General features: G+C 51.8%; 11 protein-coding genes across 11 annotated transcripts; 6 read left to right on the top strand and 5 right to left on the bottom strand.

The window, feature by feature from the left end:
* The first annotated feature begins 30 nt into the window (after positions 1-30).
* EDD37DRAFT_266142 (phosphatase 2C-like domain-containing protein) lies at positions 31-1,750 on the top strand. The gene is made up of 2 exons (XM_062810889.1): positions 31-266; positions 321-1,750. Exons 1-2 carry the CDS (start codon positions 188-190, stop codon positions 1,502-1,504), a joined length of 1,263 nt encoding a protein of 420 aa, XP_062673449.1. The 5' UTR covers positions 31-187; the 3' UTR covers positions 1,505-1,750.
* EDD37DRAFT_266042 (benzoate 4-monooxygenase) lies at positions 1,750-3,826 on the bottom strand. Its single transcript, XM_062810887.1, has 2 exons — positions 3,302-3,826; positions 1,750-3,247 (listed from the first exon to the last, which is right to left on the bottom strand). Exons 1-2 carry the CDS (start codon positions 3,592-3,594, stop codon positions 1,996-1,998), a joined length of 1,545 nt encoding a protein of 514 aa, XP_062673450.1. The 5' UTR covers positions 3,595-3,826; the 3' UTR covers positions 1,750-1,995.
* Positions 3,827-4,552: 726 nt separating this feature from the next.
* On the bottom strand, positions 4,553-6,116 carry EDD37DRAFT_266040 (uncharacterized protein). Its single transcript, XM_062810886.1, has one exon. It carries the CDS (start codon positions 5,877-5,879, stop codon positions 4,626-4,628), a length of 1,254 nt encoding a protein of 417 aa, XP_062673451.1. The 5' UTR covers positions 5,880-6,116; the 3' UTR covers positions 4,553-4,625.
* A 278-nt stretch (positions 6,117-6,394) lies between these two features.
* EDD37DRAFT_622648 (uncharacterized protein) lies at positions 6,395-7,927 on the top strand. The gene is made up of 2 exons (XM_062816076.1): positions 6,395-6,717; positions 6,775-7,927. The coding sequence occupies exons 1-2, from the start codon at positions 6,580-6,582 to the stop codon at positions 7,915-7,917; spliced, it is 1,281 nt and encodes a 426-aa protein (XP_062673452.1). The 5' UTR covers positions 6,395-6,579; the 3' UTR covers positions 7,918-7,927.
* A 233-nt stretch (positions 7,928-8,160) lies between these two features.
* Positions 8,161-9,480, top strand: EDD37DRAFT_266268 (uncharacterized protein). The gene is made up of 2 exons (XM_062810894.1): positions 8,161-9,192; positions 9,249-9,480. The coding sequence occupies exons 1-2, from the start codon at positions 8,485-8,487 to the stop codon at positions 9,360-9,362; spliced, it is 822 nt and encodes a 273-aa protein (XP_062673453.1). The 5' UTR covers positions 8,161-8,484; the 3' UTR covers positions 9,363-9,480.
* Positions 9,481-11,313: 1,833 nt separating this feature from the next.
* On the top strand, positions 11,314-12,891 carry EDD37DRAFT_647233 (aldehyde dehydrogenase; the record flags this gene model as incomplete). Its single annotated transcript, XM_062817839.1, has 3 exons — positions 11,314-12,571; positions 12,623-12,818; positions 12,876-12,891. 3 exons carry the CDS (start codon positions 11,314-11,316, stop codon positions 12,889-12,891), a joined length of 1,470 nt encoding a protein of 489 aa, XP_062673454.1.
* Positions 12,892-12,959: 68 nt separating this feature from the next.
* On the bottom strand, positions 12,960-14,924 carry EDD37DRAFT_647234 (heterokaryon incompatibility protein-domain-containing protein; the record flags this gene model as incomplete). Its single annotated transcript, XM_062817840.1, has 1 exon — positions 12,960-14,924. The coding sequence occupies one exon, from the start codon at positions 14,922-14,924 to the stop codon at positions 12,960-12,962; it is 1,965 nt and encodes a 654-aa protein (XP_062673455.1).
* A 518-nt stretch (positions 14,925-15,442) lies between these two features.
* Positions 15,443-18,288, bottom strand: EDD37DRAFT_266206 (uncharacterized protein). Its single transcript, XM_062810892.1, has 5 exons — positions 18,097-18,288; positions 18,007-18,030; positions 17,413-17,959; positions 17,058-17,359; positions 15,443-16,993 (listed from the first exon to the last, which is right to left on the bottom strand). Exons 1-5 carry the CDS (start codon positions 18,148-18,150, stop codon positions 15,815-15,817), a joined length of 2,106 nt encoding a protein of 701 aa, XP_062673456.1. The 5' UTR covers positions 18,151-18,288; the 3' UTR covers positions 15,443-15,814.
* Positions 18,289-18,380: 92 nt separating this feature from the next.
* Positions 18,381-22,555, top strand: EDD37DRAFT_622654 (ATP-binding cassette, subfamily B, member 1). The gene has a single exon (XM_062816077.1). It carries the CDS (start codon positions 18,685-18,687, stop codon positions 22,471-22,473), a length of 3,789 nt encoding a protein of 1,262 aa, XP_062673457.1. The 5' UTR covers positions 18,381-18,684; the 3' UTR covers positions 22,474-22,555.
* An 11-nt stretch (positions 22,556-22,566) lies between these two features.
* Positions 22,567-24,296, top strand: EDD37DRAFT_622656 (uncharacterized protein). Its single transcript, XM_062816078.1, has 2 exons — positions 22,567-22,851; positions 23,033-24,296. The coding sequence occupies exons 1-2, from the start codon at positions 22,834-22,836 to the stop codon at positions 24,284-24,286; spliced, it is 1,272 nt and encodes a 423-aa protein (XP_062673458.1). The 5' UTR covers positions 22,567-22,833; the 3' UTR covers positions 24,287-24,296.
* EDD37DRAFT_622657 (Ser/Thr protein kinase MPS1) lies at positions 24,297-27,313 on the bottom strand. Its single transcript, XM_062816079.1, has one exon. It carries the CDS (start codon positions 27,121-27,123, stop codon positions 24,574-24,576), a length of 2,550 nt encoding a protein of 849 aa, XP_062673459.1. The 5' UTR covers positions 27,124-27,313; the 3' UTR covers positions 24,297-24,573.
* Position 27,314: the final 1 nt, after the last annotated feature.

Raw genomic sequence — 27,314 nt, forward strand, 5'->3', positions numbered from 1 at the left:
TCTGGTCTCAGAACTTTTTCCTCTGCAATAACATCCTGCCAGTCGACACTCTCTTTGGCGTCTGCCACTTAATAATGTGTATTCTATTGGAGGCTGTCTGAGTTCTGGTCTGTTCTTTCCACGCTACTCGTCCCAGATCTGTTGTCTTGCGCGGTGTTGCTGCAGTCATCTCCTTACGATCAACGCGATGACCACCACTGTTCCTGCTCGAACACCCATTTTTCTCACTCGTTCGTTGGTTTTCACGCCTTCTTACGTTAATCACCGTGCGGGCAAATCCTCTCGTCAAGATCCAGCCCTTGCTTACCGTATCTTCCTAGACCTCCGCCGAAACATTCGTCGAAGCCTCGACCCATACAAATTACACTCAAGAAACCTGCATTCGTCACCACGTTCTGCCGCGGCGGGCGCGTGCGCTGCTACATCAGCCATTCCGCACATTTCATTGCACATTGCGGCGTCGTCGAGCGGCAAAGACCGCAAGTTCCGACCCGAATCGAGTACATATGACTACATCCCCAGCGACAACGACGGTTTAGGCCTGCAACATGGCTCAGACATGGAACAGAAAAGGTCTAGCCGACCCGACAGCGGACAAGATGCATATTTCGTTGGACGTGTAGGTCAGGACGCGGGCACAACAGCATTCGCCGTGGCGGACGGTGTAGGCGGGTGGACAGAGCACGGCATAGATCCTGCTGACTTTGCCCACGGTCTCTGCAGTCACATGGGTGCGACTGCTCTTGCGTGGTCGCAGAAAGAACGACTCAATCCCGGTCAATTACTGCAGATAGGGTATGACAAGACAGTCAAGGACCCTGGGATCCGAGCAGGAGGCAGTACAGCGTGTGTCGTTGTAGCCGATCGAGACGGGCGCATGAGGGTTGCCAATCTAGGAGATTCAGGTTTCCTGCAACTACGGCTTGGATCGGTGCACCATATCTCAACCCCACAAACCCATGCTTTCAACACTCCCTATCAACTGAGTCTCACGCCTCCAGAAATACTGGCTCAGGCGAAAATATTTGGAGGCATGCCTCTGAGCGACAAGCCGGACCGAGCCGATCTGGCGGACCACATGCTTCGACACGGCGATGTTCTGGTTCTCGCGACGGATGGTGTCTGGGATAACCTCAACTCCCAAGATATCTTATCGATTGTGTCAGCGCATATGCGCGAGAAGGGCGCTTGGCTAAGATCCGACGATCAGGGATATAGTGTCTCGCCTATCCTGTCGGAGCTTGTGGATCGATCGCTCGCCCCTCAGAAACATAAACTACCGGGCACGCTGCAGAGTGTCCTGGCTGCGGCGATTGTAGGGGAAGCCAAAACAGCTAGTCTCAGCGCAAAGCGAGATGGCCCCTTTGCCAAGGAGATGGCGAAGCATTACCCTTTTGATTCCTGGCATGGTGGGAAGGTGGATGATATTACTGTTTTGGTCGTCATCCCTGTGGACGAGAGCGTGGCGATGAAGGAAAAGACAAAACTCAAGGCCAAGTTGTAAGAGGGCTGTCACTTGTCCATGGAATACAGGGGAGGAAGTGTACTTCGGAGCTTGAAAAGGACAGCCCGCAAGAGAAAAGGGGCGAGGTTTTTTGGACATGGCATCGCACAGCGTTGGCGTTCATGTTATTTTGAATTTCAAGACTTGAGCCACCCAGGACTCACCAACACATGAGTTTGACTGTAACAGACAGGATACCAGGTATCACAACTAGACTCTTTGCGACGACCCTGCCGTATGAGTGACAGCAGTCACAATAAACACGGCTTTCAGCAGCCATAAAATAATCCGAGGAGAGCCGAGAAGAGGCCACGACAATCTCGCACCTGTACACAATACACCTTCGTCGTCGACACCAATGAGCCCCTTGTCAATTTTGTCCAGTCCAATGTCATGTACACTCCAAGGAGATATATCACATCAAGAATCCGCCTCCATCCATGCAGAATGCATCTTTGTCCAAACTTTCATTCCAAGCCCATGTATGCAATTCAAAGTCCCTTCCTCAATCTCAATCCAACGTTATATCCCAAAGGCTTCCTCAAAAACCCCTCCCGCGTCTCCATCGGTCCATCATGCTCATCCCTGAACTCAAAGTTCCTGAACACCGTACCAACCATACACTTCAACTCCATCTCCGCGACATTCCGTCCCACACAAGCTCTAGGCCCCGTCGAGAACGGAATGAACGCCTCCTTCTGCCTTGCCGTAAGTCTCTTTTCGCTCCACCTCTCAGGCACAAAGTCATCCGCATCAGCGCCCCAGATCTCTGTGCTATGATGGATCGTGTAGCTAGGTACACTAAGCGCCGTGCCAGGCGGGAAAGAGTACCCCAAGATCTCAATGGGTTGAGGGTTCGGATTTTCAGGGGTCGCGGCGGGTACCAGGCGCGGCAAGCCCAAAGAACTGGTGCTGTGAATGCGCATCGTTTCGTCAATAACCCACTGTACATAGTCCAAATTTTTGACCTGTTCGTAGGTAGGTACACCAGGTGGGATGTTGGCATCGAGTTCCTTCTGCAGATTTTGTAGGACTCCAGGGGTACGAACGACGTAGTACAGTATCGCGCAGGCGGTGTTACTAGTCGTGTCGCTCCCCGCAATGAGTTGGGTAAGTGCTTCAGCAGTCAACTCCTCGCGACCTAATTTCTCACCCTTGGCGTCTTTCCCTTCCATCAACCTGGCCAACAAATCCACACGGTCGGTATTGGGGTTGTCGAGGCGCTGTTTAACCCGCGCAATGGCGATACCCGCGAGGTTCTCAACAGCTTCGACGCCCTTGCTGAAGAACGGGTCGGGAAGGTACTTCGCGTAGGGCTTTAATTGTGGCAAACACCCCAATGTCCCTGAGACTTCGCCTCTGCGGTTAAGCACTTCGATGGCTGGGGCTGTTGCGGGCGGTGCGTCAGGAGACTTGCGGATCTCGGCGTAGTCCTTCTCGCGCTCGAGCATGCCGAAAGGTGTGCCGAACGCCAGATCCCCTATGATGTCGAAGGCGAGGTAATTGAACCAGTGGAGGGCGTCGATCGAGGCGTAGCCTGTCGACGGGTTCGCGCGGTTTTGAGAGAGGTCGGTCCATTTGCGCACGAACAGTTCGAGGTTGGCATGGATGTACTGCTCGAATTGTCCGATTGATTTGGCGGAGAAGGTGTGAGATACCACCTTACGCTTGCGCGTGTGTTCGACTCGGTCGCGCGTGTTGAATAGCCCGCGTTGAATTGAGACGAAAGCGTCGTAGTACTCGCTATAACAATATCAGAAACGTGCCTGGGAAGATGGTCGGCAGGTTTGGACTCACCTCTTCAAGAAACCATTGCCATGGCCGTATATGATAGGAATGGCCGAGTCGTCTGCAATGGAGACGTGGTTGGGCTGGATCCGTACGACTTTGCCGTACTTCTTGTGTAGATCGTTGACTGCTTGGTATCTACGTCCACGTCGACATTGGTACATCAACCATAAATTCGTCAGAGCTGCTGGTAGAGGACCGGGGACTTTGAGAAGGCTCCAATTTCGGATATATGGTAAGACGAAATAGAGGACGGGGAGGAGTAGGAGTGTCCAAGGCGAGACAATGGAGCTAAGAAACATCTTGTTGAGCTGGTTTATTGTACAGCCGTCTTTCTCGGGTCAGATATGTATGGTTTGTGAGTGACGAGAGCCCTTTTTAAGCAGCAGACTCGGTCTCAGAGCATGCCGACCGAGGAGTGGGAATGCCTGGCCAGTGATTGGTGCCCAGAAACTACGGCGATGATGAGATATGGCGGCGGCAGTGAACGGTCAGATCAAAGTAAGCCGGTAAAAGAGGACGGGAAGTGAAGAGGAAAATGGGATGAGAATGATTGGATAGGAGGGAGACACAAGCGGGGGACTCCAGGAAAAAATCCGAGAAGCGACAGCTCTCCATAGGTCCCTCCATGGATCTCTCCAGGGTCTTCTCCATATTTTCGGGGGGCTAGGGACTTCCACCTGCCAGGAGGTCCCGGCTGCTTTAACTATTCTTGATTCTTTTTCCGACCCTGTCCCAATCAGTACTGCCTCTTACGACTGACACCCACCGTCTCTGGTCCTGGGCCCCTTATCCTCTTCCATAATGCGGCCAATTTGACGCTGCCCTGACGCGCCTGATAATGATGACCGGCAGCATCATTTTGCCGAGAGCGAGTGCATGCGACCGAACGACCGATACCGTGGACATGCACCACAGCATGCAGGTTTCGGACGTCCGCATCCGATAGTCGCACCAGTCAAGCTCTGTTAGTTGATACCCGTCGTGGAGTCCCTCTGTCCGATGTTGAGGTCTTTGCTCTTATCGACATACCATTCTTCATACCCATCCAAGGCCGAATGTCGACCGAACAATGGTGACGGATACGTTGCACGACCAGGCGCTGTTCTCTTCGGCCAATTTCGTCCCTGTCGAATGGACATCCTTCAAATATCCATAACGCTTGAACAAGAATGGCTGATGATGTGATCCCCGGCGTCCAAGTGGGTATTACCAGTTGCTGAGTCAGCATAGAGCTGACCTGCTGTGAAACATTCTTCAGTGTACCATCTGTTCTGCAGCCAATTCCTGACACCAGTGGATTAGCCATGCGTTCCGTACTTACATCATCAGCTTATCTTACCGGAAAGCTCTCACTCAAGCCAGCAGCGCAACGTTCGACGTTTTCCACCAACCCTTGCACCTTGTGATCCCATTCGCGAAGATCCCGAGTTGGGCCTTGAAGTTCGACACCAGGGATGGTTTCGAACACAATGACACCAGCAATCTGATCAATCTCGCCTCTTAATCTGCCCTGCTCAACCATCCTGGCGGCATAATCTTCTGCTCTTTCTGCGGCCGTCTCGTCTTTGCCGTCCTTGAGGCCAAGAATCTCCGCAAGGGCAGCAGTGGTGATATTCTCATAGAGGCGACTAGTGGCAAGGAGATTATGTTCAGTGACAGCCTTGCTCAGCACCGTACTACCATCGGCAGTCTTGGCTAGCTGGTGAGGTGCCAGTGTTGACGCAAAAGCCTCCACTTCTACAGGCGAGAGCAGCCGGTCCAAGAACATGTTTTCCAGGATGCCGTACTCTTCACTTTCGGCTGACCTCTCATCCTTGTACAGTTTGGCTAAGGTGCGGCTTCTTTGTGGACCTGCAGGAGCGAGGATGGCTGTCTTGATCGCTGCAGAAAGTGCTTGACGTCGATCGTCTTCAACGGCCATCGAGTTGAAGGATACCTGCAAATACTCTGCTGAAGCGTTCAGAAAGTCTCGTCGGGAGTCCATGATCCGTGCCTGCGATAATTGATACAGTAGTCGCAGGTCGGGCGAGTCTTTCAAGACTTGTGCTGCTGCCGCCGAGTTCTTGATCTTGTTGAGGCCCGTCTCTGCTGCGACAGTGTCATCATCTTCGAGGAAGTATCTCACGATCCGTATCCACGTTTCTACCTTCGATCGGTCCGAGACCTGTCGCTGTGTCGTGTCGAGATGGATACCTTGTAGGGCTTTTGCAGCCGCGGTGTATTCTTCCTCTGCTTCATATCCATCTGCCAATATCTGTCTGACTGCGGCATCCTGCTCTTCGTATGACGCCAGCTGAGGCTGTAAGGATTCAGCGAGATGTTTTCCCACCTGCACCTTGACCTCTGGAGGAACCGACGAAAGAGACTTGATGAGGCTCGCAAGGATAGGGCGGATGACGATGATTCCGACAGAAGACGAGAGGACTGCATCAATGTAAGCGATCAAGTTCTCAGCATGCTGCTCGGCTGAAGAGGGCGGTGAAGTGGTCAATTGAGAGAGCAAGTCATTGTAGGTCTGGCTTTTGACCGCAGTCGAACTGTCTGCCACGGACTCCAGAGCTGCTGTGAGCTTCGTAGAGGCCATTGTGCGATGAGAGATCCACGGAGACTCAAGTGAGGGTCTTGACACCCTTATTGGCTCAGAATAACCTCAGAGGGAGATAGGTGAGTATTCACTTCCAAAGAATGCTGTTGATGGGTGCGCAGGCAATCGTTAGTCACGGGGTCAGAGGTCGCTTCTGTAGTGCGGAGTAATAGGACCAGAGGTACATTGAGACGGCCCGAAGATATACCGGTTCCAATCTCACCTTGCCGATTCGTTTACTTTGCCAGCGCAATAATACCTGGTAGGTATTACTCGACTCGAGTTGCGGTCATGGTACGCGTATTACTTCGGGAGTAAATCTTGTGGACCTCCTTTCCTGCGCTCCTCTCAGCGGGTGCCCTTGGAGTCATTGATTTGCACGTAGGCTCATGTTGACAGTCTTCCAATACATGCTTTACGATGTAGTATATTCTTAAACCTAGCCAATGAAGCATTATAAATCCACGTGCGGCTGGAAGAGGGTGACCTAGTATAGAGTCTAAGCTTCACCTAGTGTGGCCACAAGAAATTACTGGGGTCTGGTTTAAAACCAGGTATATTATTGAGTTTGGAATGACACCAATTTCTACAGTTACTGTAACTCAGCATCTGGTTCCACCAGTTACACCGTCTCCAGATAAATCTCTTAGGTTGTTGGTTTATAGATTTCGATCACCTCGCTTTCCTGTTCTAATCAACCATGGACATACACGCAAACCCCGGATATCAAGTCCTCTCATCCGTTGACTCCGATCTGAAAATTCGTGATTACAAAAAACAGAAACACCACAGGAAATCCAGATCTGGCTGTCTTCCCTGCAAAGAAAAAAAGGTCAAGGTCTGTACTTTCTTTCTGTTTTTTTCTTCTAGTCTATTGAGACTTAGATCATGTTAGTGTGACGAGTGCAAGCCAATGTGCGTACGATGTCGACGAAACAGGAGAACTTGTGCATATGACAGGCCTCATGAAGGGGAGCATGAATACAACATTATGGGGGACGTTGCGATTACAAAGCTCTCTACAGTCAACTCAATCACTGCTCTATACCCCAATTCGAAAAATGGAACTCCTGGTATTCAACTCCTGCATCATTTCTGTACAAACTGGGATGCCATATTCCGCATGCCGGGTCGTGACGAGCTGGTCTCGCTCTCACAATCAAACTCTCTTATCCGCAACACATTACTTGCCATTTCTGCGTGCCACTTGCGGCATATGTCTCCAGGGATATTACAGCATCGTATCGCAGAACATTTCTATCAAGCCCTTGCCATCCAGGACTTTCAATCCGCCCTTGGAACACCCAGCAAGTCACTGGGCCAGCAAGGAGTGAATGCACTGCTATTGGCTGCGCTGTTACTAAACATGATCGCTTTTACACTTCCACACCGAGACAAGAGCGTCGAAGATGATCCAAAATCATCCTGGGTCTTCACCTTCGGAGAAGACCGATTGGGATGGCTAGCCCTGCAGGCGGGTCTCAGACCTCTCTTGATCTCACTGTCAGCGTATCTGGACAAGACGGTAGCCTTTCTAGATCCCATCATGTTTGGCCACGGAAAAGCCGGCTGGAGAGAAATCCGAAAATTTCAAAGCTTGGGTATTGTTCCTGAGAGTTGGATCAGAGCATTCCAATTGAAGAATGACAGCTTCAGGTGTGAATCCAATGATGCCGACCAGAATGATATTTTTGGGCCAGCCACGATCGCGCTTGCCTATCTACGGAGCGTCCATCCTCCACAATCGACGATACTCCTCAATTGGGTGTTTCTCACGAAGATACATGGAGATTTGAAAGCTCTCCTCTACAGCAGGGACGAAAGGGCGTTGTGGCTGCTTGGGTACTGGCTGGGGTTGATGTGTCGATACGAAGGAATCTGGTGGTGTGAACAGCGTGTGAGGAGGGACTACGAGGCGGTGCGCATGCGGCTTTATGAACTGCACCTCGGCGAACGTGCCGGCGTTGATGGGCTTTATTGGAAGGACATGATGCATGAGTTGGAACATGTGCCTGTACTTACGCGGGGAGGAAGTTAGCGTTCGCGGGAAAAGAAGTAATATATATATTTCTTTGATTCCATTTCACTGCACAAGCTTCATGTTTTTCTTTCTGGATGTCTTGTTATACGGATTACAGAATCTTGGAAGTTAGATGATATCATGGCCCGAGTTACGAAGAAAAGGGAAATAATGGATAACGCTTATTCTGCTCTTGGCGCAAATGCAAGCAGACAACGATCCTATGCCAAGTTGGCATCTTGTGTGTTTTGAAATCAAGGACTAGTCGAGACTCACCTGATGGAAAATAGATGCAGAGACCTCTATCAACTCTGGCTTCTCGGCAACCTTGGGCTCCCAGACTAGCAACATACTCGCCATACCGATCCTAGCTTGAAGCTTATGCTGCGCTAATCAAAAGAGGAAACCGAGCCACAGCCAAACTAAGAAACACAATTCCCGCGCCAATCCTGCTCCTATGTTCTCTAAAGCGGATTGATCAGAGTATACTGCAGGCCTTATAAATACCAACCAGTGCTCCGATGGCAGACTCAAAACTCGCCTTCTTTCCCTTTCATCTCAAACAACTCTCAATAGCCAGCAACAATGTCACAAGACAAGAAGATCGTCTTCATCACAGGGGCCAACACGGGCCTTGGCCTTGAAATAGTCAAGGCGTTGCATAAGAGTACGCAATCATACGATATCATCTCTGGTAGTCGGCTTGTCAGCAATGGTGAAGCCGCCGTTGCAGCGGTGCAACAAGAAATCCCATCTTCTTCCAGCAGCCTCAGCGTAGTCCAATTGGACCTTGCCTCGGATGAGTCCATCAAGAAAGCTGTCGAGAAGATTGAATCAAGATTCGGCCGGCTAGATGTCTTGGTCAACAATGGTGGCGCAGGCTTTGACGGAGCTCTCAGAGATGGCCAGCTGAGCATCCGGGAGGCGTGGAACAAGTCGTGGGATACCAACGTCGCCGGCACTCAAGTACTCACGAGTGAAGCAATTCCACTGCTGCTCAAGTCAGAACAGCCACGACTGATCTTCATCACAAGCGGCACGTCTGCGTTAGCCTTCACCGAGAGATTTGATCACCCTGCGCTACAGCGCATCAACGCCTCGCCAGCACCAGGTTGGCCCAAGCCAAAAGAAATCAATCCTATCGAGTCATATCGGAGCGCAAAGACTGGACTCAACATGATGATGAGACAGTGGCACCGGATTTTACTCAATGATGGAGTAAAGGTCTGGGCTGTATCGCCAGGATTTCTCGCAACTAATCTCGGGAACGTTGGGATTGAGCAGATGAAAAAGGTAAGCAAAGAAGACAGTCCGTCAACGAGTCAATTTTCTGATCAATAAATTCTTAGATGGGAGCGCGAGATCCTTCAGAGGGTGGCAATTTTGTCAAAGGTGTCATTGAAGGGGAACAAGACTCGGAAGTCGGAAAGGTGGTCGGCGCTACCGGTATCCAAATTTGGTAAGACAGCTCAGCATTCTTGTTATAGCTTCTAGAACGTGAGATGATATCAATACTTCCTGCTTTGAGTCCTCTAAATACCGAGTTGGGCCATCTTGTAATCTCACCATCCATACTGATTTCATTGAATGGACTGTCGCCTCTTACGCTGCTTGAGCGATATGTGGAGGATAGACTCGGAGATGGGTAAGATAGGGGTAAAAAAGTTATGGCAAATTCGCAGACTCCAGAGCGACCGGGATGAAGAGCTCGATGCCACTGTTGAGAAAAGGTGGCCTCTTGAGAAAGACATCGAGACCCATGGGAGATACGCAGAGACGCTTGCCGGCGAAAAGCATACCGGCATGCTGGTATGCCTGCACGAGTCGGATGCAGTCTCTCCGGGAGGATGGGGTCAACTTCCGAGTGAGCGGCCCCACAGCCATCAACGTCGAATCGCTTGCAACGTCGAAGTCATCTTCAAGATTGTCAGGCTACCGCCGTAAATCAAGCCATGAGAAAGGAGCTTGGGACCAGCAAGGAGACGGACATATGCTCCCGGGGCGAAATACGAGCTGGCATGTTCATTTGGCCGAAGATCGATTGTTCCAGATTTCCAGATTTATCCCAAACAGCGACGGATCCGGCAGCAAGGTCCCGAGTCCTTCTGGATATTGAGGACAGTATATACACGGCAGCAGTCAAGGAGGGCGTGCTACCTTGTAAAGGCAGGTTTTTCCGGCCGGCCGCGCAGCCTTGCATTGGTGAGACCAGCATTGAGTGAACACGGTTGGGAGGGCCTGGAAAAGTTCTAGATACGGACGGGTGTTCAGTCTTTCTGGTTCTGACCTTGGCATCCTCTGGCACGTCGGAACTTGTCACGGCTGTTGGTCGTCTGGGAAGAGCACTTCGCAAGCTATTCACACCGACGTCTACGGACGTTCAAGGGAAAGAGTCTGCTTTTGGCCCCCATTTGGGATGCTCCTAGTGATCCCTACGTCATCTCAAATAAATTGTGATTCCAAGCTCCTTCAGCCTCCCCGCTCTTGAAGATTTCCGCTTTCTCCGCTCTGTGTTGCTCATCAGATTTACCACGCCACAGTTGGACTCATTGACTGCAGTCTACGCGATGGCAGTCTGTGGTCCTAGATCGGGGCTCCAGAATTCTCCACGTCAAAGAGCGTTCCGGCAAGATTTCCGCCTGACTTTGCACGCTATGGCCCCGGACCCGAAAAAAGCTGAAGCTGGTCGGAATTAAAGCCGCAGGACTTGACAACCTACAGGTCTGGACTCAGGAGTGAGACCTAACATATAGGGGCATGCATCAACAGGTGAGAAGCTGAAGTCAAGTATCGAGTATAAGCGATTGAAGGTGCAGTAACATGCTTCAACAGGTAAGCAGCTGAAGCCAAGTATTGGGTGTACTGTACCATCAGCCTTCTGGTTGAAATCGTCTCACAACTTTGTCAGCCTTTCTGCAGCAATGACCCACGTCGTTGACCAACAAGGGAAGTGTCTTCTGCAGGGCGTCCTCGCATTTCGCATCTCGCATTTTCTCTGGTTCCTTATGAGTTCACTCCTCTGACAACATTCCCCCTGACGACTCCATTCGGCACCGTGGTTCATTCCGCGCTTCCGCTAATATTCGACTACTGAACGATGAACATTACTTTTCGATTACATATAACATCTGCGTGCCTCCAATTGGAATACTAACCCCAGGGACCAAACACGCCTAGTGGTCAATCCTCTGAAGATTCTCACTGCTGACACAGCCAGGGATCGGCGAATCAAGATTGAGCAGAGCCTGTACATTTACCCGTTACGGACGTTGTCAGCCTCGTTTGATCGGTCTCGACTCAAATACATAAGTTGCTGTTGCATCCAGATCAGAACTGCTTTCAGTGAGCTTTTTTCGCTATCGCCTTTTGCTTTTCGATTCCGTCACAACGGACTTACACCAAGAACCACCCAGCATGGTCCTCGCTCCGGAAGACTACAACGGCAAGTTGTTTATCAACAATGAATTCGTGGCATCTCAGGGCTCCGAGCGCCTGACCCTCACGAACCCATGGGACGAATCCACTGTCGCCACCGATATCCATGCTGCGAACGCCACCGACATCGACGCCGCAGTGGCAGCTTCTGTCCATGCAGTCAAGAAGGGGCCCTGGAAAACGTTCACTGGCGCCCAACGAGCGGCGTGCATGCTCAAATTCGCAGACCTTGTTGAACAAAACATCGACAAACTCGCCCGTCTCGAGTCTCTGCCAACGGGCCGCCCATTCTCAATGATCAAACACTTCGATCTACCCCACTTGCTCCAGGTATACCGCTATTATGCAGGCTGGGCTGACAAGATCGCCGGCAAGTCCTTCGCCGAAGACAACGGAGTCTACAAGATCGTCCGATACGAGCCCGTAGGTGTCTGCGCCGGCATCGCCTCCTGGAATGCGACGTTCCTCTACGTTGCATGGAAAATCGCCCCAGCCCTCGCCGCAGGTTGCTCTTTTATCTTCAAAGCCTCCGAAAAGTCACCCCTTGGCGTTCTCGGCATTGCACCTCTATTCGCGGAAGCCGGTTTCCCTCCCGGAGTTGTACAATTCGTCACTGGTGGTCGCGAGGCCGGTGCGGCACTGGCGTCTCACATGGACATCGCCAAGATCAGCTTCACGGGTTCCGTCATCGGTGGCCGTGCAGTCCAACAAGCCGCCCTCAAATCCAACCTGAAGCACTGCACCCTCGAGCTAGGCGGCAAATCACCCGCGCTGGTATTCAATGATGCGCCCCTCGAGGCTGCCGTCGGCGGTGTCAGTCAAGGCTTCCTCGCCAACTCGGGCCAAATCTGCGTGGCGTCCTCCCGTGTCCTCATCCAGGAAGACATCGCGCCCAAGTTTATAGAGGCGGTCAAGGCTCAATTCGAGTCCGTGGGCAAAAGCATTGGCTCTGACCCTCTCGAGCCAACAACCACACACGGCCCCGTCGTCGACAAGGCCCAGTACGATCGGGTCATGAGCTACATTGACATCGGCAAGGAGGATGCGCAGCTCGTCACTGGCGGCGCCCGCAAGGGCAATAAAGGCTGCGTGATTGAACCGACACTCTTCTCGAATCCAAAGGCCGACAGCCGGATCTGGACCGAGGAGATCTTCGGCCCGGTATTGAGTATCAAGACGTTCAGAACCGAGGAGGAGGCCATCGCCTTGGCCAACGAAAGCACATATGGATTGGCTTGTACGTTTTGTTTCTCTGGTGCAGAGACTTTGATGCTAACCTGGACTGCAGCGGTAATTTACACCACTAATCTGACCCGCGGACTTCGTGTAGCCTCAGCCCTCGAAGCAGGCGGCATCTCGATCAACGCTCCTTTCATTCCCGAGATTCAGGCCCCGTTCGGTGGTGTCAAGCAGTCCGGTACAGGGCGGGAGTTGGGCGAGGAAGGACTGAAAGCGTACCTCGAGCCCAAGAGCATCAACATCCAGTAAGTCGCTGTTGCAAGCACCAACAAGTGCTGGTCCGGCTAACATGTGGTCCACAGTATGAATGTCCAATGAACGGCTGTAGATGATGAGGAGCTCCGTGCCCTCAGAAGGTGACACGAGTGGTTGTGCCAAAACACCATCTAGACCAGAACTATCTCCTGCTGAACAAGCTCACCATCCTTCCCAGCCGCCTCATTTTCTATCATCTCAAACACCTCTCCTTTCATGATACCTTGTACATATGATTCGCCAACAAGGATATATTCATCCACCTCAGGCGCGGTCTCTTGCACATCCCCTGCCACTTTTCGGATAATCAGCGGCACGTTTACCCCCTTGAACACGCAGCACACATCTCCAACCTCGACAGAGCTGTGGCCGATACCATAGTACCCTTTGCTTGTGCGGAAGACTCGCCGGCTGTGTAGAGCCCTGCGCTGGTTGCTGATGTATGTAAGCGTCTCGACTTCGATAGTTTCCCGCAATTCTTGTCGTTGATAGCTAGAGCCTTTGGTCGATGATGACGCCGTGGGGCCTTCGTGATCGCAGCCGTGTAGCATTTCCTTGTATGCCTGATAAACAGATCGATGTAACTTATGATTGTCTTCAGCAGGTCCGTCGTCTGATGCTCGGCCAGCTACCAGCACCAAGCTGTAGGCATATTCATTGTCATCGCCGTAGACTGTGGTGGAACCGGACTTTTCTAGCTCCTGCCACAGTGATTGTATGGGCGCTTCTCTCTTTTGTGGCTCGAGTCTGAGTTCTTCAGCATCGAATGTCCGTGAAGACCAGTCAATGGAGTCCATGACTACGCCCGATAGGTGTAATTCCGAATTTGATATCGAAATCTGAAATGCTGTTAGATCATTGCCTCCAGCCCGATACCACATCTCGGGGTAGCCCAACCAATACACGCGCCACCCTTCATCCCATCTAGGCACCCATGAGGGTCGTTGGCCACAGAGTGAAGGGCAGTTCGGGGCATGGTCAACACAGGTCAAAGTAGTCCAGGCATACGGGTCGTATTCCAGAATAGTACTCGCTGCTTCAAGGTAGACATCATCGACGGATTTTCGGTAATCGGCTACCACAACTCTCTCGGGATTCTCAGCACCCCAGTATGCACTAGGGTGACTCAGAAATGCATACACACGGTCTCGTTGGTCAGTTGCTTGATAGACTCGGCCATCGTTCAGAATGTTGATCAGACTCGTGTGGCCGCCCCTACTGTTCACCGATCTGGATAGGGGCAACTCATTCCTCCAGGAAACAGCATTGCCGAACGATCGCCAGATGTCCTCGAAGGCGTCCCAAATGATACCAGATTTGATGTTACCAGTACAAGAAGCGACATCCGCACGTGAGGCGACACAGAGCATCAATTCGACCAGGTAGCTCCAGTTCATTCTTGATTTGCCATACAAGAGTACAGCCGATCGAGCAAGTCCTACTTCCTGTAGGACCCAAACACGAGTAAACCACTCTGAATCCATCAGGCGTCGAACCATGTCCCATTTGTCAGAGTCAAAACAGATGAGCCCACTCCCATGTTCGATTGGAGGAATGTGTTCAACAGCCTCGTAATGCTCAATCATGTTTGCAAGAGCTGCACTGGTGGTTTCGATCAATCTCAAGCATTCATTCGCTTCGCCATCGCTATCACTCCCAATCCAGATGAGTACATTCGAGGCGCTTGCGTAAATGTCGCCCATTTGCTGAACCTGTAGAGACCGCTCTTCTTCGTCTTCCTGGTTGATGCAAATGGCGTCCACGAAAAGGTATCGTGGCTGCTCAGCGTTGCGGATGTGAAGGAGTGCAGAAGCAAGGTTCGGCCGTATCTTTAGGACATGGCTGTCGCATTCAATGTCGCTTGCGTCTTGAGGTACGTCGCTGCCCCAGACATAGGATAGAGCTTCGAAATCTAATGCAGCCTCCTCGATTTTTTGGCACCGGAGACTGCAAGAGAGCGAGCCACTGCCAGGATGAAGAATCAAGACTCTCATCCACCCTGTGTCCGGCAAGGTCGCATATTGGTAGTAGTCGTGAGGAGCAGAAGGAATCCGTGGAGTAACATTCTTGACGTCAAGGTTGGTCACGGTTGACATGCTTCGACAAAGACCACTGTGAGCAACAATTTCGTTGCGTGAGAGATGCTTCCTTTGCAGATGAAAATTTGGCTCATTCACGCAATCTCTGCATAGCGACGGCGAGGGAAATGGTGGTCGAACATGCGCGGGATGTTCCTGGGGCATCAGGCTGAGAACAATCACTTACGCCCTAAACATGGTAGAACCTTCTCACCGCTGAAAGCCATGAACGTTGCACTTCGCCAGTACGACAGGACCACGTCGGTCAAGTGACCAATCACAGGGACGGCAAAGCGCCCATTGCCTGCCACGTTCTCGCACCCGCTGATACGAGAGCATCGCTTATCATTCATTTGTTATTAGCAGTGCATGTCTTCTGCCAAAATTCAACTAAGACATTTCCGGTTAGTTATCACTAGTCAGCCGGTCATCTGAGGTGTCCCAAGAAGCTCGCACCGCATCCCGCAACACTGGCAGAACCAGCTCACGCAGAAAGAGCTCACGCAGAAAGAGCTCACGCAGAAAGAGCTCACGCAGAACGCACCGGCTCGTGGCTATCAGCGGCAGGCTTGTTTTTTCGAACTTAATGTTGCCAGAGCGACCCTCGCACGCTGAAAGTAGATCGTGGAAGGTGCGAGGAGCGAAAGCATGTCTCAGGAGTGCTGCGATCAAATGGTCCGTAAGAGACTGTTAGATGCGGGATGTGAGATTTGAACCGAAATGATGGGCCGAAGTTTGCAAGGTCTGGAGGTTCGCACGGCTGAGAGGTCAGCGTGATTGACTTTGCTCGAATTTGTGGAATGGCAGCACCGATGCACCTTCCAAGTATGTCGTGGCAAGCACCACTGGCAATGTTCAACCACGATGAAACCCTCATATCGCTAGGAAGAAGACTGGCGAGAATATTTTCAGCCGAATGGCTGTTGCCTGTCTGTTGACATATCATTTCGAACGTCGTCGCTGGAGGGTAGATACTGCTCAAGGAAGGTAGACATCACCCCGGGGCCACCATCAGTTCCCAAGTCCCATCCATCGAGCATAACATCCCAGTCTTGTGGGAACAGTGGGAGATCAGGGATCATCGTATCATTCGGATGCACGCCGTACTCGACTGGCACGGAACTTCCGTGCTGTAACGGGTGTTGGATCGAAGCGTGACTTGATTTATTCAACCCTTGTGACATGGATGCTGCGACGTCGGAACCAGGTTGACTAAGATATATAGTGGCGATCTGGTAAAAGGTCCGACAAGCGCGATGGAGCTTCCCAATACCAGGGCCCATGTTGGCGACAGCTTCCATGAAGCCAACAACATTTCCCAAAAGCTCGAGATCATTTGCGTTGCGGTCGGCAATGACGTTCCCGAAAAGCACAGTGTACGGTATGAAAGGACACCACAAGACTGTCCATTGTAGGAAAGAGTGCCACTCGTCTGTCTCACGGTCCTTCAGTACGTTCCAAGCGTGTTTGTGCATTGTTAAAGCCTGTCGAGCAGATGCAATTGCCTCTTCGCAGAACTTCAATGGATGGTGTTGACGACCTGATGGCAGGGGCTGAGGTGGTATCGTCCGATAAACAAGGGTAAGTGTAGATTCGAAGACAATTTGCATCGAGAGGATGGACTCTTCACCGAATTCTGGGGAATGAATACTGTCAGGGTCGATGCTGAACCGGGTCTTCATGTCGATGACCCGCTGTGCTAGCGCCCGGGCAAGGTTTGCCCTCATTTCTGCTGTTTGCCTCTGAGCACGAGGACAGTACAATTGCTCATAGATCTGACCCTGGAGTTCGGCAAAATCCATCCAAGACATATAAACCTGACCATAACTATTTTCAAGCTCTTCCGGTACCCTTGGCCGGTCCACTGTAATATCGCAATCGTGAAGGTTTGGAGAGCGGCCTAGATTGAGAGCCATACTGTGATCCAAGGCGTAGACAATCCAGAAAACCACTCTTTTTTTCGTGCACTCAGGGGCCGTGGTGTAGGATGGGAGGCGGTGGTAGCCTGCGTCTTGTACCATTCTTGCTGCACTGCTAATCAGAGTCCATGAGAGTGATGGGCGAGAGAGCTCCAACGCCATCATCGACTAGGGAGAAGACTGTTAGAGAGCCTTTTCGGGATTGTGATTTGCGAAAGACATGTTCACTTACTGCGAATAGTAAAGCCTCGATATTCTCGTAGTTGGCCTCCATATACATCCTGAGATTCAGCATCGCCGTTTCTGCATTCTTGGCGCATGTTGCAACCAGTTCACGAAGCTCACTGGCGCTGAAGTTGAGCTCTTGTGCGACCGCCTTTGGTAGCTGGCGGAAAAGGCAGTTGAGGGAGACGTGTACTGTGATAAAGGTGGCAATGGTGTATTCGTCTGTCGGAAAATATATCTTCTGACACAGCTCAGTCAAGTATTGCGCGTCAAGTGTTGGCGTTTCGAAGAAGAACCTATGTTGATGCACTGCGAATGATCAGAAAGTCAAAAAGGCCGATGCGGGAAGAAGCAGCACCCACCTTTACAATGTCGTAAGAGGCGGAGGACTGCTGGCATGGGTGGAAGGGTAAGGTTTGATAAGTCTGGGTAGTGGACAAGTTCTCGCAGGGGCTGGTTGGCAGGCAATGAATCTTCGCCATCTGCCCCGGAATTTTCGTTCAAAAAAGTTCTCAAGGTCGCAACAGCGGCAGACACGTCCCGGATCGAGCTCGGAATTGGTGACGTGTTGAGCGTTCTCTCAAATGCTTGAGTAACGTCCTTTGAATGAGCGACAAAGGATGAATCGCCCGCAAAGTCAACATCCCGTTCTATCAGCTGGTTGTCGCTAGGAGTGGGTAGGGCCGGTGAAGAGTTCCTCGGTGATCGTCCGGAGGTGTTCGGGTCGTCAAGTAGTCTCTGCAGAGTTCGTTCAAGGCCGGCCAGCCGGCCTGTGACATCTTCGAGCTCACGCTCGTATCGCCCCGAGACCAGTACACGCTGTCTTTTCTCCGTGTGCCGTTTTGTGGTTCGGCAAACAATGCGGGCGGTTTGACAGCTGGAACAGGTCGTTTTTCGGTCACATCGGATCTATGAGGAATGAGCATGAACCAGTATAGCATTTCTGGTGGCCGTACCTTTCGAGTTCTACAGCTGTCGCACTATGAACATGTTAGAAGGTTGACAGGAGCCGCGGACGGCGAGGAGGAGGCGTGGGACTACCATACCGCGGGAGTCCTCAAGGAATTCGATTCGCCATCAGACTGGTTTTTCTCCGACATGATTGTGAAACCAGACAACCTTCATCGATGACTAAAGGTGGGAGGCCCATCTTCCATGGCCTGTCAACGATAATCTTTGTTGAGAACCAAATCAGCCATAGCGCTGTGCAGGACGTTGCAACGTCGCCGGGATAAGATTCGGGCGCGGAGGCCGCGGAGGCCGACAATGTTCCGGCCAAGAGAAGTCTTGACGTCGACGGAAGGACGCCTGCCTCGTCTGCACCTATGAAATCTTCCACTACCGATAGTGAAGGAGGGTTCTCTCAAGCCATGGTGACAGTCGTGCACTCTATTCAAGGTTCATATCTTGTCTGAGTCCAGGGCTTCCGCTGTATTCGGGCGCCGCGGCTCAAACATGAATGCCTGATCCTTCAACGCCTACCATGACCAGTCGTGACAGATCAACAAACACACATATACGACTGACTAGCTGAATCCATGTCGATCAATTCCTGCGACTTCGATCTTGACTCAGATCTCAAGCTGACTACCAGGCCCCAACTTGGCGAATATTCTTCGTCTTAAGATCATTGAATGGCCGATGACCCGGAGAAAACAAGTCTCAGCCAGGATGGCCTTCAGCAACACTCAGAGGAGCCTGAGGAGAAAGAGGCCAAAGGGAGTGGCGGAGACTTCCTGCGCATTTTCAAATATGCGGACAAATATGACTGGATTCTCAATGCGACTGCGTTTTCTTGCGCCATCGCCTCGGGCGCAGCGCTTCCCTTGATGACATTGATTTTCGGCAGCTTCACGAACAAGTTCAATGGATACAGCACAGGCAGTTCAGCACCCACCACCTTCACGAGTGACGTCGATTCCTTTGTCTTGTGGTTCGTTTACCTTTTCGTTGGAAAATTTGTGGTCACATATGTCGCAACGGCAACTATCAGCATTTCAGCCATCCGAACCACGCGAAATCTTCGACGAGCATTCCTGGAGTGTACCTTACGGCAAGAAGTCTGGCACTTTGACAAACAAACCATTGGTGCGACAGCAACCCAAGTCACCACCAATGGCAATCGTATACAGACTGGTATCGCAGAAAAGCTCGTCTTTACGATCCAGGCACTTGCAATGTTCTTTGCTTCTTTCGTGGTCGCTTTAGCCACACAATGGAAACTTGCTTTAATCACCATGTCCATCATTCCCGCCATATTTCTGGTTATCGGAGGTGCCATCGCAATCGATGCTCCCAACGAAGCCAGAATTACCAAAATCTATTCCAGAGCGGCCGTCTTGGCCGAAGAGGTCTTGTCGTCAATACGCACAGTCCACGCTTTCTACGCACAGAAAAAGATGCTTCAAAAGTACGATGTTTTTCTTCAAGAAGCTCATACGGAGGGCAACAAGAAGTGCCCGATTTACGGCATATTGTTTTCGACCGAATACTTTTGCGTGTACTCGGCTATTGCGCTATCATTCTGGCAAGGGTTTCGGATGTATCAGAGCGGTGAAATATCCAGTGTTGGTACGGTCTTCACGGTTGTTCTCTCGGTAACCATCGCTGCCACCTCGATTTCCACGCTTGCACCACAATTCCAATCCTTCACGAACGCCGCCTCTGCCGCGTCCGAGCTGTTCAGCATCATCGATAAGCCAACACTTCTGGACCCCTTAAATCCTGAGGGCAAACAGCCTTCCACCTGCGAAGGGCAAATCGAAATCAGAAATCTCGCTTTTGCCTATCCATCCCGTCCCTCGGCACAAGTCCTACACAATCTCGATATCTCCATCCCAGCAGGCAAGACCACTGCTCTTGTTGGAGCTTCCGGCTGCGGAAAGAGCACGCTCGTTGGTCTTCTTGAACGATGGTATCTGCCCACTTCTGGTACAATATTGCTCGACGGTATTGACCTTGTTGATTATAACGTCAAGTGGCTACGGAGCCGTATACGTCTGGTTCAACAAGAGCCAATTCTTTTCCGTGGAACAGTCTTTCAGAACATCGCGAATGGATTCGTGGATGAGCAGAGGCGGCTGCCTAAAGAAAAACAGATGGCGTTGGTCAGAGAGGCCTGTAAGGCCAGCAATGCCGATGTCTTTATCGATGAACTCCCACAAGGTTATGAGACGGAAGTCGGTGAGCGTGCTGGGACATTGAGTGGTGGACAACGACAACGCATTGCTATAGCGCGCAGTATCGTTTCGGACCCAAAGATACTCCTGCTTGACGAAGCCACGAGTGCACTTGATCCACAGGCGGAAAAGATCGTCCAAGATGCACTCAACCGGGTCTCGAAGAACCGCACAACACTAATCATCGCACATAAACTTGCTACAGTCAAGACCGCAGACAACATTGCTGTTATCTCTCAGGGAAAGATCGTTGAGCAGGGGACACACCACGAGTTGATCGAACGCGACGGCCGGTATGCCGGACTAGTACGAGCACAAGATCTTGGAGGAGATCAGGAACAAGAGAATGACAAAATTCGCAACGAAAAGAGAGCTCTTGACACGGCAGGTGAGCGTGTAGCTCTTCAACGTACCACTACGGCCGCCACGTCCCGAGGTGGAGATATCGAGAAGAACACTAAGCCCCTCGGTACGCTTGGTTATTCGCTTCTCCGATGTATTTTCATCATGTTCAAGGAGCAAAAGAACCTCTATTGGTGGTTCGTACTGTCAACAATCGCTTGCTTCATAGGAGGAGCCACCTTTCCCGCCCAGGCCCTTCTCTTCTCCAGGCTTTTGACTGTCTTCGAATTGACTGGCCACGAAGCTCAAAAACGAGCCGACTTCTATTCCCTCATGTTCTTTGTCGTCGCATTGGGAAACCTGGTGGCTTACTTCGCAATCGGCTGGACTTGCAATGTGATTGGCCAGACTGTGACGCATCGGTACCGGGCCGAGATGTTTCAGCAGGTGTTGGCTCAGGACATTGAATTCTTCGACATACCTGAAAACACCTCAGGGGCTCTGACCTCGAAACTCTCCGCGGTACCAACCCAGCTGCAGGAGTTGATCTCTGCGAATATCTTGCTGGTATTTATTGTGCTGGTGAATATCGTCTCTAGCAGTGCTTTAGCGTTGGCGTATGGGTGGAAACTAGGCCTGGTCGTCGTCTTTGGTGCTCTTCCACCATTGCTCATCGCCGGCTACCTTCGTATACGTCTCGAGAACAAGCTCGAAGCGAAGAACTCCGAAGCCTTCTCGGAAAGTGCTGGCCTGGCGAGTGAAGCGGTCACCTCTATCCGAACGGTCGCATCTTTGACCCTTGAAAGTCACATCCTTGACGAATACTCAAGGATGCTCGGCAACGTTGTGACAAGGTCGGTACGTGCACTGGTGTGGACCATGTTCTGGTTCTCATTATCGCAATCCATCGAGTTCCTGGCCATGGCTCTCGGTTTCTGGTACGGCAGCCGGCTGTTGGCTTCAGGGGAGTATACGACGAGTCAGTTCTACATCATTTTTATTGGCGTCCTGTTTGCCGGACAGGCCGCCGCGCAATTCTTTGGGTATTCGACCAGCATATCCAAGGCGGGCGGCGCGGCAAACTACATTCTTTGGCTACGCTCTCTCAAGTCGACGATCATAGAAAACAATCAAAATAAGGACAATGGGCCTGACGGTGAAGGGCCTGTCAATCTGGAAGATGTCGAATTCAGGTACCGTCAACGAGATACAGCCCGAGTTCTCCGTGGTATTTCCATGACAATTGAACCAGGACAATATGTGGCGTACGTTGGTGCCTCAGGCTGTGGCAAATCAACCCTGATCGCCCTGCTGGAACGCTTTTATGATCCTGTCTCCGGACGTATCTGCCTTGGCGGCAAGGACATATTGGAGATGTCACCACGATTATACCGAGGACACATGTCGCTTGTGCAGCAGGAGCCAACGCTGTACCAGGGTTCTGTGCGGGAAAATGTCTCATTGGGCTTGGACTTTGAGCCCTCGGACGAGCAGATTAGGGAGGCTTGCCGCAAAGCCAACGCCCAAGACTTTGTGGTGTCACTGCCAGAAGGGTTCGATACTCCTTGCGGTTCTCGTGGGATGCAATTTTCGGGGGGTCAACGGCAGAGGATTGCGATCGCTAGAGCTCTGATTCGCAATCCGAAACTATTGCTGCTCGACGAGGCGACCTCAGCACTGGACACGCAATCTGAGCGTTTAGTGCAAGCCGCTCTCGATGAGGCAGCGATGAGTCGGACGACGATTGCTGTTGCGCACCGCCTCTCGACGATTCGCAACGCAAATGTCATTTTCGTCTTTGCGAACGGCAAGATTGCTGAAATGGGCACGCACGCGGAGCTACAACGATTGAAGGGCAGATACTATGAAATGTGTCTGGCCCAATCGCTTGATCAAGCATGAGGGCGTTCACCTGAGGTCGTGGGTACCGTAGAAGGAAGTCGGACATACTCGTGTAACCAATAACTCATCTCCATTCTTTCAATCTCTTGATGTGGTTTTCTTCCGACTAACGTAAGCTTTACGGATGTCAATTGCTCGTTCGTATCTACTACTACTCATGACGACGGGCGAACGTTAGTCCGTATCGTTGCTTGCCAATCTCTCCCACTCCGAATCCGAACCCGAATACGGGATGTGATAAAGGCGAGACACTTCCTCTGCCTGAATCTACGCAATCCTCCACCTCTACGAGACTGGGCAAGTAGCCAACGCAGCACGGGAAGGGTGCCACGAAAGATTGAGTGGTAGACAACCTGCATAATGTCGTGGGTTGCAGAAGTGAGTCCTCCTACTGATGGCTTGCCATACAAACTGTGCTCCAGGCCCCTATCAGGCGGCATCTCCTACCCATCACTGTCTCTGCCCTTTTATCCGAACCCCAACTTCTCTTCAATCTGTGCGCAAAGTGACATCTCGGCGTCATGACTGAGGTCTTGAAGGTCTAAGCTGACCTCGATAGATCATCCTCTCGGTCCACAACTGGTGGAACGACGTCCCCGCCATCCGCAGCACTATTCAATCCGAGAAGCTCTCATCCCTGGAATCCACAGCCTCAACCTCTCAATCCCATCGCATCGGTGTCCTCGGCGCCGCCGCAATCAACATAGTAGCCATCCTCGATCCTGTTTCAACACAATCTTCAACTATCATCACCGGCATCGCTGCTCGAGACCGCAAACGAGCTCAAGCTCAAATCGACACATACAAGTCATACCTCCCAGGCAACTGCAAAGCATACGACTCATACGACGCACTCCTCTCCGACCCTGACATCGATGCTGTCTACATCCCCCTGCCCAACGGCCTTCATCACCAATGGGCGCTCTCCGCCCTCGAAAAGGGCAAACACGTCCTAGTCGAAAAGCCACTGGCCTCCAACGCCCAACAGGCACGGGATATCCGCGACATTGCCTCCCGTACAGGCAAAACCGCCCTCGAGGCATTCCACTGGCGCTTTCACCCAATGGTCCACACCGTCAAATCGATCCTTCAAAGCGGGAAATATGGCGCCATCCGCTCCGTCGACGCACGGTTTTTCGTCCCCGCAGGTGTCCTCAAGAAAGACGACATCCGCTTCCAATACAGTCTGGCTGGCGGCAGCTCCATGGACTTGACGTATGTCTTCTCCGCGGCCTCGTTCTTCGCCGTCCGCGACTTCACCGACCCGAACGTCGAATTCACAGTGGATTCCGCAGTGCCCCGCCTCAACGCCAAAGACAGACTCGTTGACGAGGCCATGCAGGCGACCATCACCTTTAAAGAATCCGGCCGCGATGTCAAAGCGACGGTGCATGCGGACCTCGCCCAGCCACGCCTCTTCGGTCTCATCCCAAGACTATGGACACTGACTCCCAATGTCACGATCCAGACCGACTCCGCCGAGATATTGTTCACTAACTTTGTTGGGCCATGGGTAGGCGGCAGTATTACGATCACGCCTCTTACACGAGACGCCAGCACCGGCCAGATCACAAAACGCGGTAAGGCTACGACCCAAAAGGTCTTCACGGGTGGAGACCAGTGGGATAGAGAGGAAAATGGTGGTAACGCGCAGCCGTGGTGGACGACGTACCGATATCAACTTGAGGCTTTTGTCCGACAGATCAAAGGCGGATACGAAGGACCGTGGGTGAGTCTGGACGAGAGCGTGAAGGTCATGGAGATCATCGATGCAGTGTATGAGAAGGCCGGGTTACCCATTCGTGGACGGTAAATAGCATGTGGAATATACAATAACCATACTTTGATACTTGTGAAGTCCAATTTAACTCATCGCTTGAACGCAGGAAGTAAGCAGAGGACCGCACCGGACAGTCGCCGCTCACCCAGTCGAACGGCAAAACACCTCGCAAAGGGGTATAGTCTTTTCCCAACCCCAAACCCATCGCGACAACGACACATAAATACCACAAAGGCTCGCCTGCTATCCAAACCGGCTTTTTGTACAACATGTCACCCAGAAAACCGAATCTCAGACATGAACGTGGAACACCGAGGTGGTTACCACGCCGTTCCCTCCTCTTGAGCCTGTTTCAACTTTTCATAAAAAGCCAAAGGCCACCCCATCATCTCATCGTCCTTCGGCAAACAACTCACACCATCCAAACTCGTAATCTCACCCCTACTTCTCATCGCCTCCTCCCGTCGTCGACAATACCCAACAACATTCCCAATCACCCTCCCAAGCATATCCGGGCTAATAGCAACAGGATGCAGAAACGGATCAGCCTCGCCCAGCAACTCCGCAATCGTCGGGCGCAGCGCCTGCTCTCGCGTCAGACACCGTCTCAGCGTCTTAATCAATCCAAAAGGCACCACAACACCACCAATCCCAGTATTCGGAAAACTGATCTCAACCTTCGGATTAGGAATACTCATAATCCTCTCAAACTGCTTCTGAATATGCGCAAACGGCGGCTGTCCGTACGTCATTTGATAGAGGATACACCCCAAGCTCCATACGTCGCTGGGCTTGCCGAGTTTGAGCAATTTTGTGCCCGGCGCGCTACCAGCAGCAGGTGTATGGCACACCAGACTTTCAGGGCTCATGTAATTCGGTGTGCCAATCTGGTTCTCGCGATGCACATTCACCGTGTCGTCCTGGATGGCATTGGCAATTCCGAAATCAATCAACTTCAATTGCCCCTTGACCAGCAGAAAATTCGCCGGTTTGAGGTCGGAATGCACAATGTCATAGTCGTGCACGGCCTGCACGCACTCGAGCATTTCTTTCCAGTAGTGCCGCGTAAATGTGATATCCAGCTTTGCATTGTCCCCCTTGAGTTGCTCGTTGAGCATCTTGTTGAAATCAGATTCGCCCAGCTCCATCATCACGTTCAGCACGCCTTTCTCTTCGTTGATCTCGTAGTCGTATAGCCGGATCACCCTATCCACGTTCTCAAGTTTTTTGAGTAGGTCGATTTCACCCTTATAACCGGCTATAGCGGCTATATCGGCGTCTTCGAGGTTGACTCTCTTCAGGGCGAAGATTTTGTAGTTCTCTGCCATAATGCGAAATACCCTTGAGGATCCTCCTCTTCCTATACAGTCTAGACGTCTGTAGGTCTTGCCGTTCAAGACATAGTGGACTGACTTTTTGTTCCGGGAGCCTGCGTTTGAGGTCGCTGCGTCTAGGATCGACATCTTCGGCGGCGGCGCAGGGGCTGGTCTGTGGGGAGTGTTGTTGGACTTTGGAACAAGTGGTTGTCTGGACGGGGAACGCTGTGCAGATACGACTTCTGCTGGCTTTTGGTCTGACTTTGGCCCATCATTGTGGATTTCCAAGATTGGGGCGGCGGCTTTCGTCCTTCGAAAGGTTGGTGGAGGTTCATTTTCTTGCCCAGACGCTGGTGCGGCTGATGGCAGGGGAGGAATCTTGAAGATAGGGTTCTTGTGAGAGCTCGAGGATTTGGAGGAAAGGGGTAGTTCGTGAAAACGTGGTGTTGGCTGAGCTTGCTGTACGGACGGTGGCCTTGATGCTGGCCGTTCCGGCAACTCTTGCGGCTCGATCCGCTCAGGAGAGACATGCCTGGCAGACGGCTTCGTTGGTTTGATCTGCTCGGGACTACCTTGCATGCCAAGTATGTCCTCCGGCAAATCCACCAGATCTGGCTCTGGGGCCCTTCTACCCACTTCAATCTCGGGAGTATTTGCCTGTTCCTGCTCTTGCTGTTCGAGAGTAATTTGATCCTCCTCGCTTGGGCGGCGCACCATACCTCTTCTTACTGGCCTGTTGAGCAGAGCACCTCCAATTCTTCGAACGCGCATTGTAGATTGGGCACCGTGCTCATCGGGCTTTCGAGAGCGTGCGATAGTGGAAGGCATAGCAGCACCGTCTTCCTCCGGGCTGCTGTGGATTTCATGGTTGGGTGGACTGACTGCACGACTTGCGGTCCGAGGCTGATCCGGTATTGATTCGGGCTCGGGCTCAGGCTCAGGCTGAGGCTGCTGATGGGCCTGGGGCGATGGAGGAGATCTGGATAGTCGTCGAGAGTCGCTGATGCGTATGCGTCGTACACTGGGTGCAGGAGTATGAGAGTCGTGCTTCTCCATTTGTGCACGTGTAGAAGACTTTTCGTGGATTTTGTACATGAATGATCCATCTCTTCCTAGGATGACGTTTGGTCCTGGACGTGCAGTAGAACTGACTCGGACGACTCGTGGAGCCGGACTACCATCCTGATGTTTTAATGGACTGGTAACCTTCAGCAATTCGACAGGGTTGACCCTACTTCTGCGAAAAGCAGAGCCTGTATTCCGTATTGTTTGTATTTGTGGTTGCCGATTTTCCTTGTCAGCTTCCCCTGAAGGTTCTTCTCCCAGTATCGCCTGTGCTTCGGCGCTCAACTTGATCGGAGCAAGGTCGTCATCGTCGGAGCTGTCCCCTGTCATGTCTCGATGAGCTCGTGAGCTTGATTTGGTTGCTTGTGGGTGGGATACGGGTTGAACACGGTTCGTGGCAGGTCGTGTTGTGGTTCGGTGCAGAGGACGGCGCGAACTGCTAAGGCTGGAAGCGAACGCTGCTGGCGTAGGCGACATGTACGCCGCCATCTTAGGGACTATTGCTGCATAGAGATATGAGTGAGAAAGACCATCCTTTGCAGCTGGTTTTGTTGTTGGATAAAAGTGATCGCAAGTTGCATTGAGGACGCGACCAATTGTTGCAGACGGATCGGCTTAGTCATTTTCCGGAAACATTGGTTGTCATGGTAACACGCGAGTGAAGCAAAGAAATTGATTTG

Source organism: Exophiala viscosa (genome assembly GCF_022695815.1).
Source record: "Exophiala viscosa unplaced genomic scaffold EDD37scaffold_2, whole genome shotgun sequence".
Taxonomy (NCBI): domain Eukaryota; kingdom Fungi; phylum Ascomycota; class Eurotiomycetes; order Chaetothyriales; family Herpotrichiellaceae; genus Exophiala; species Exophiala viscosa.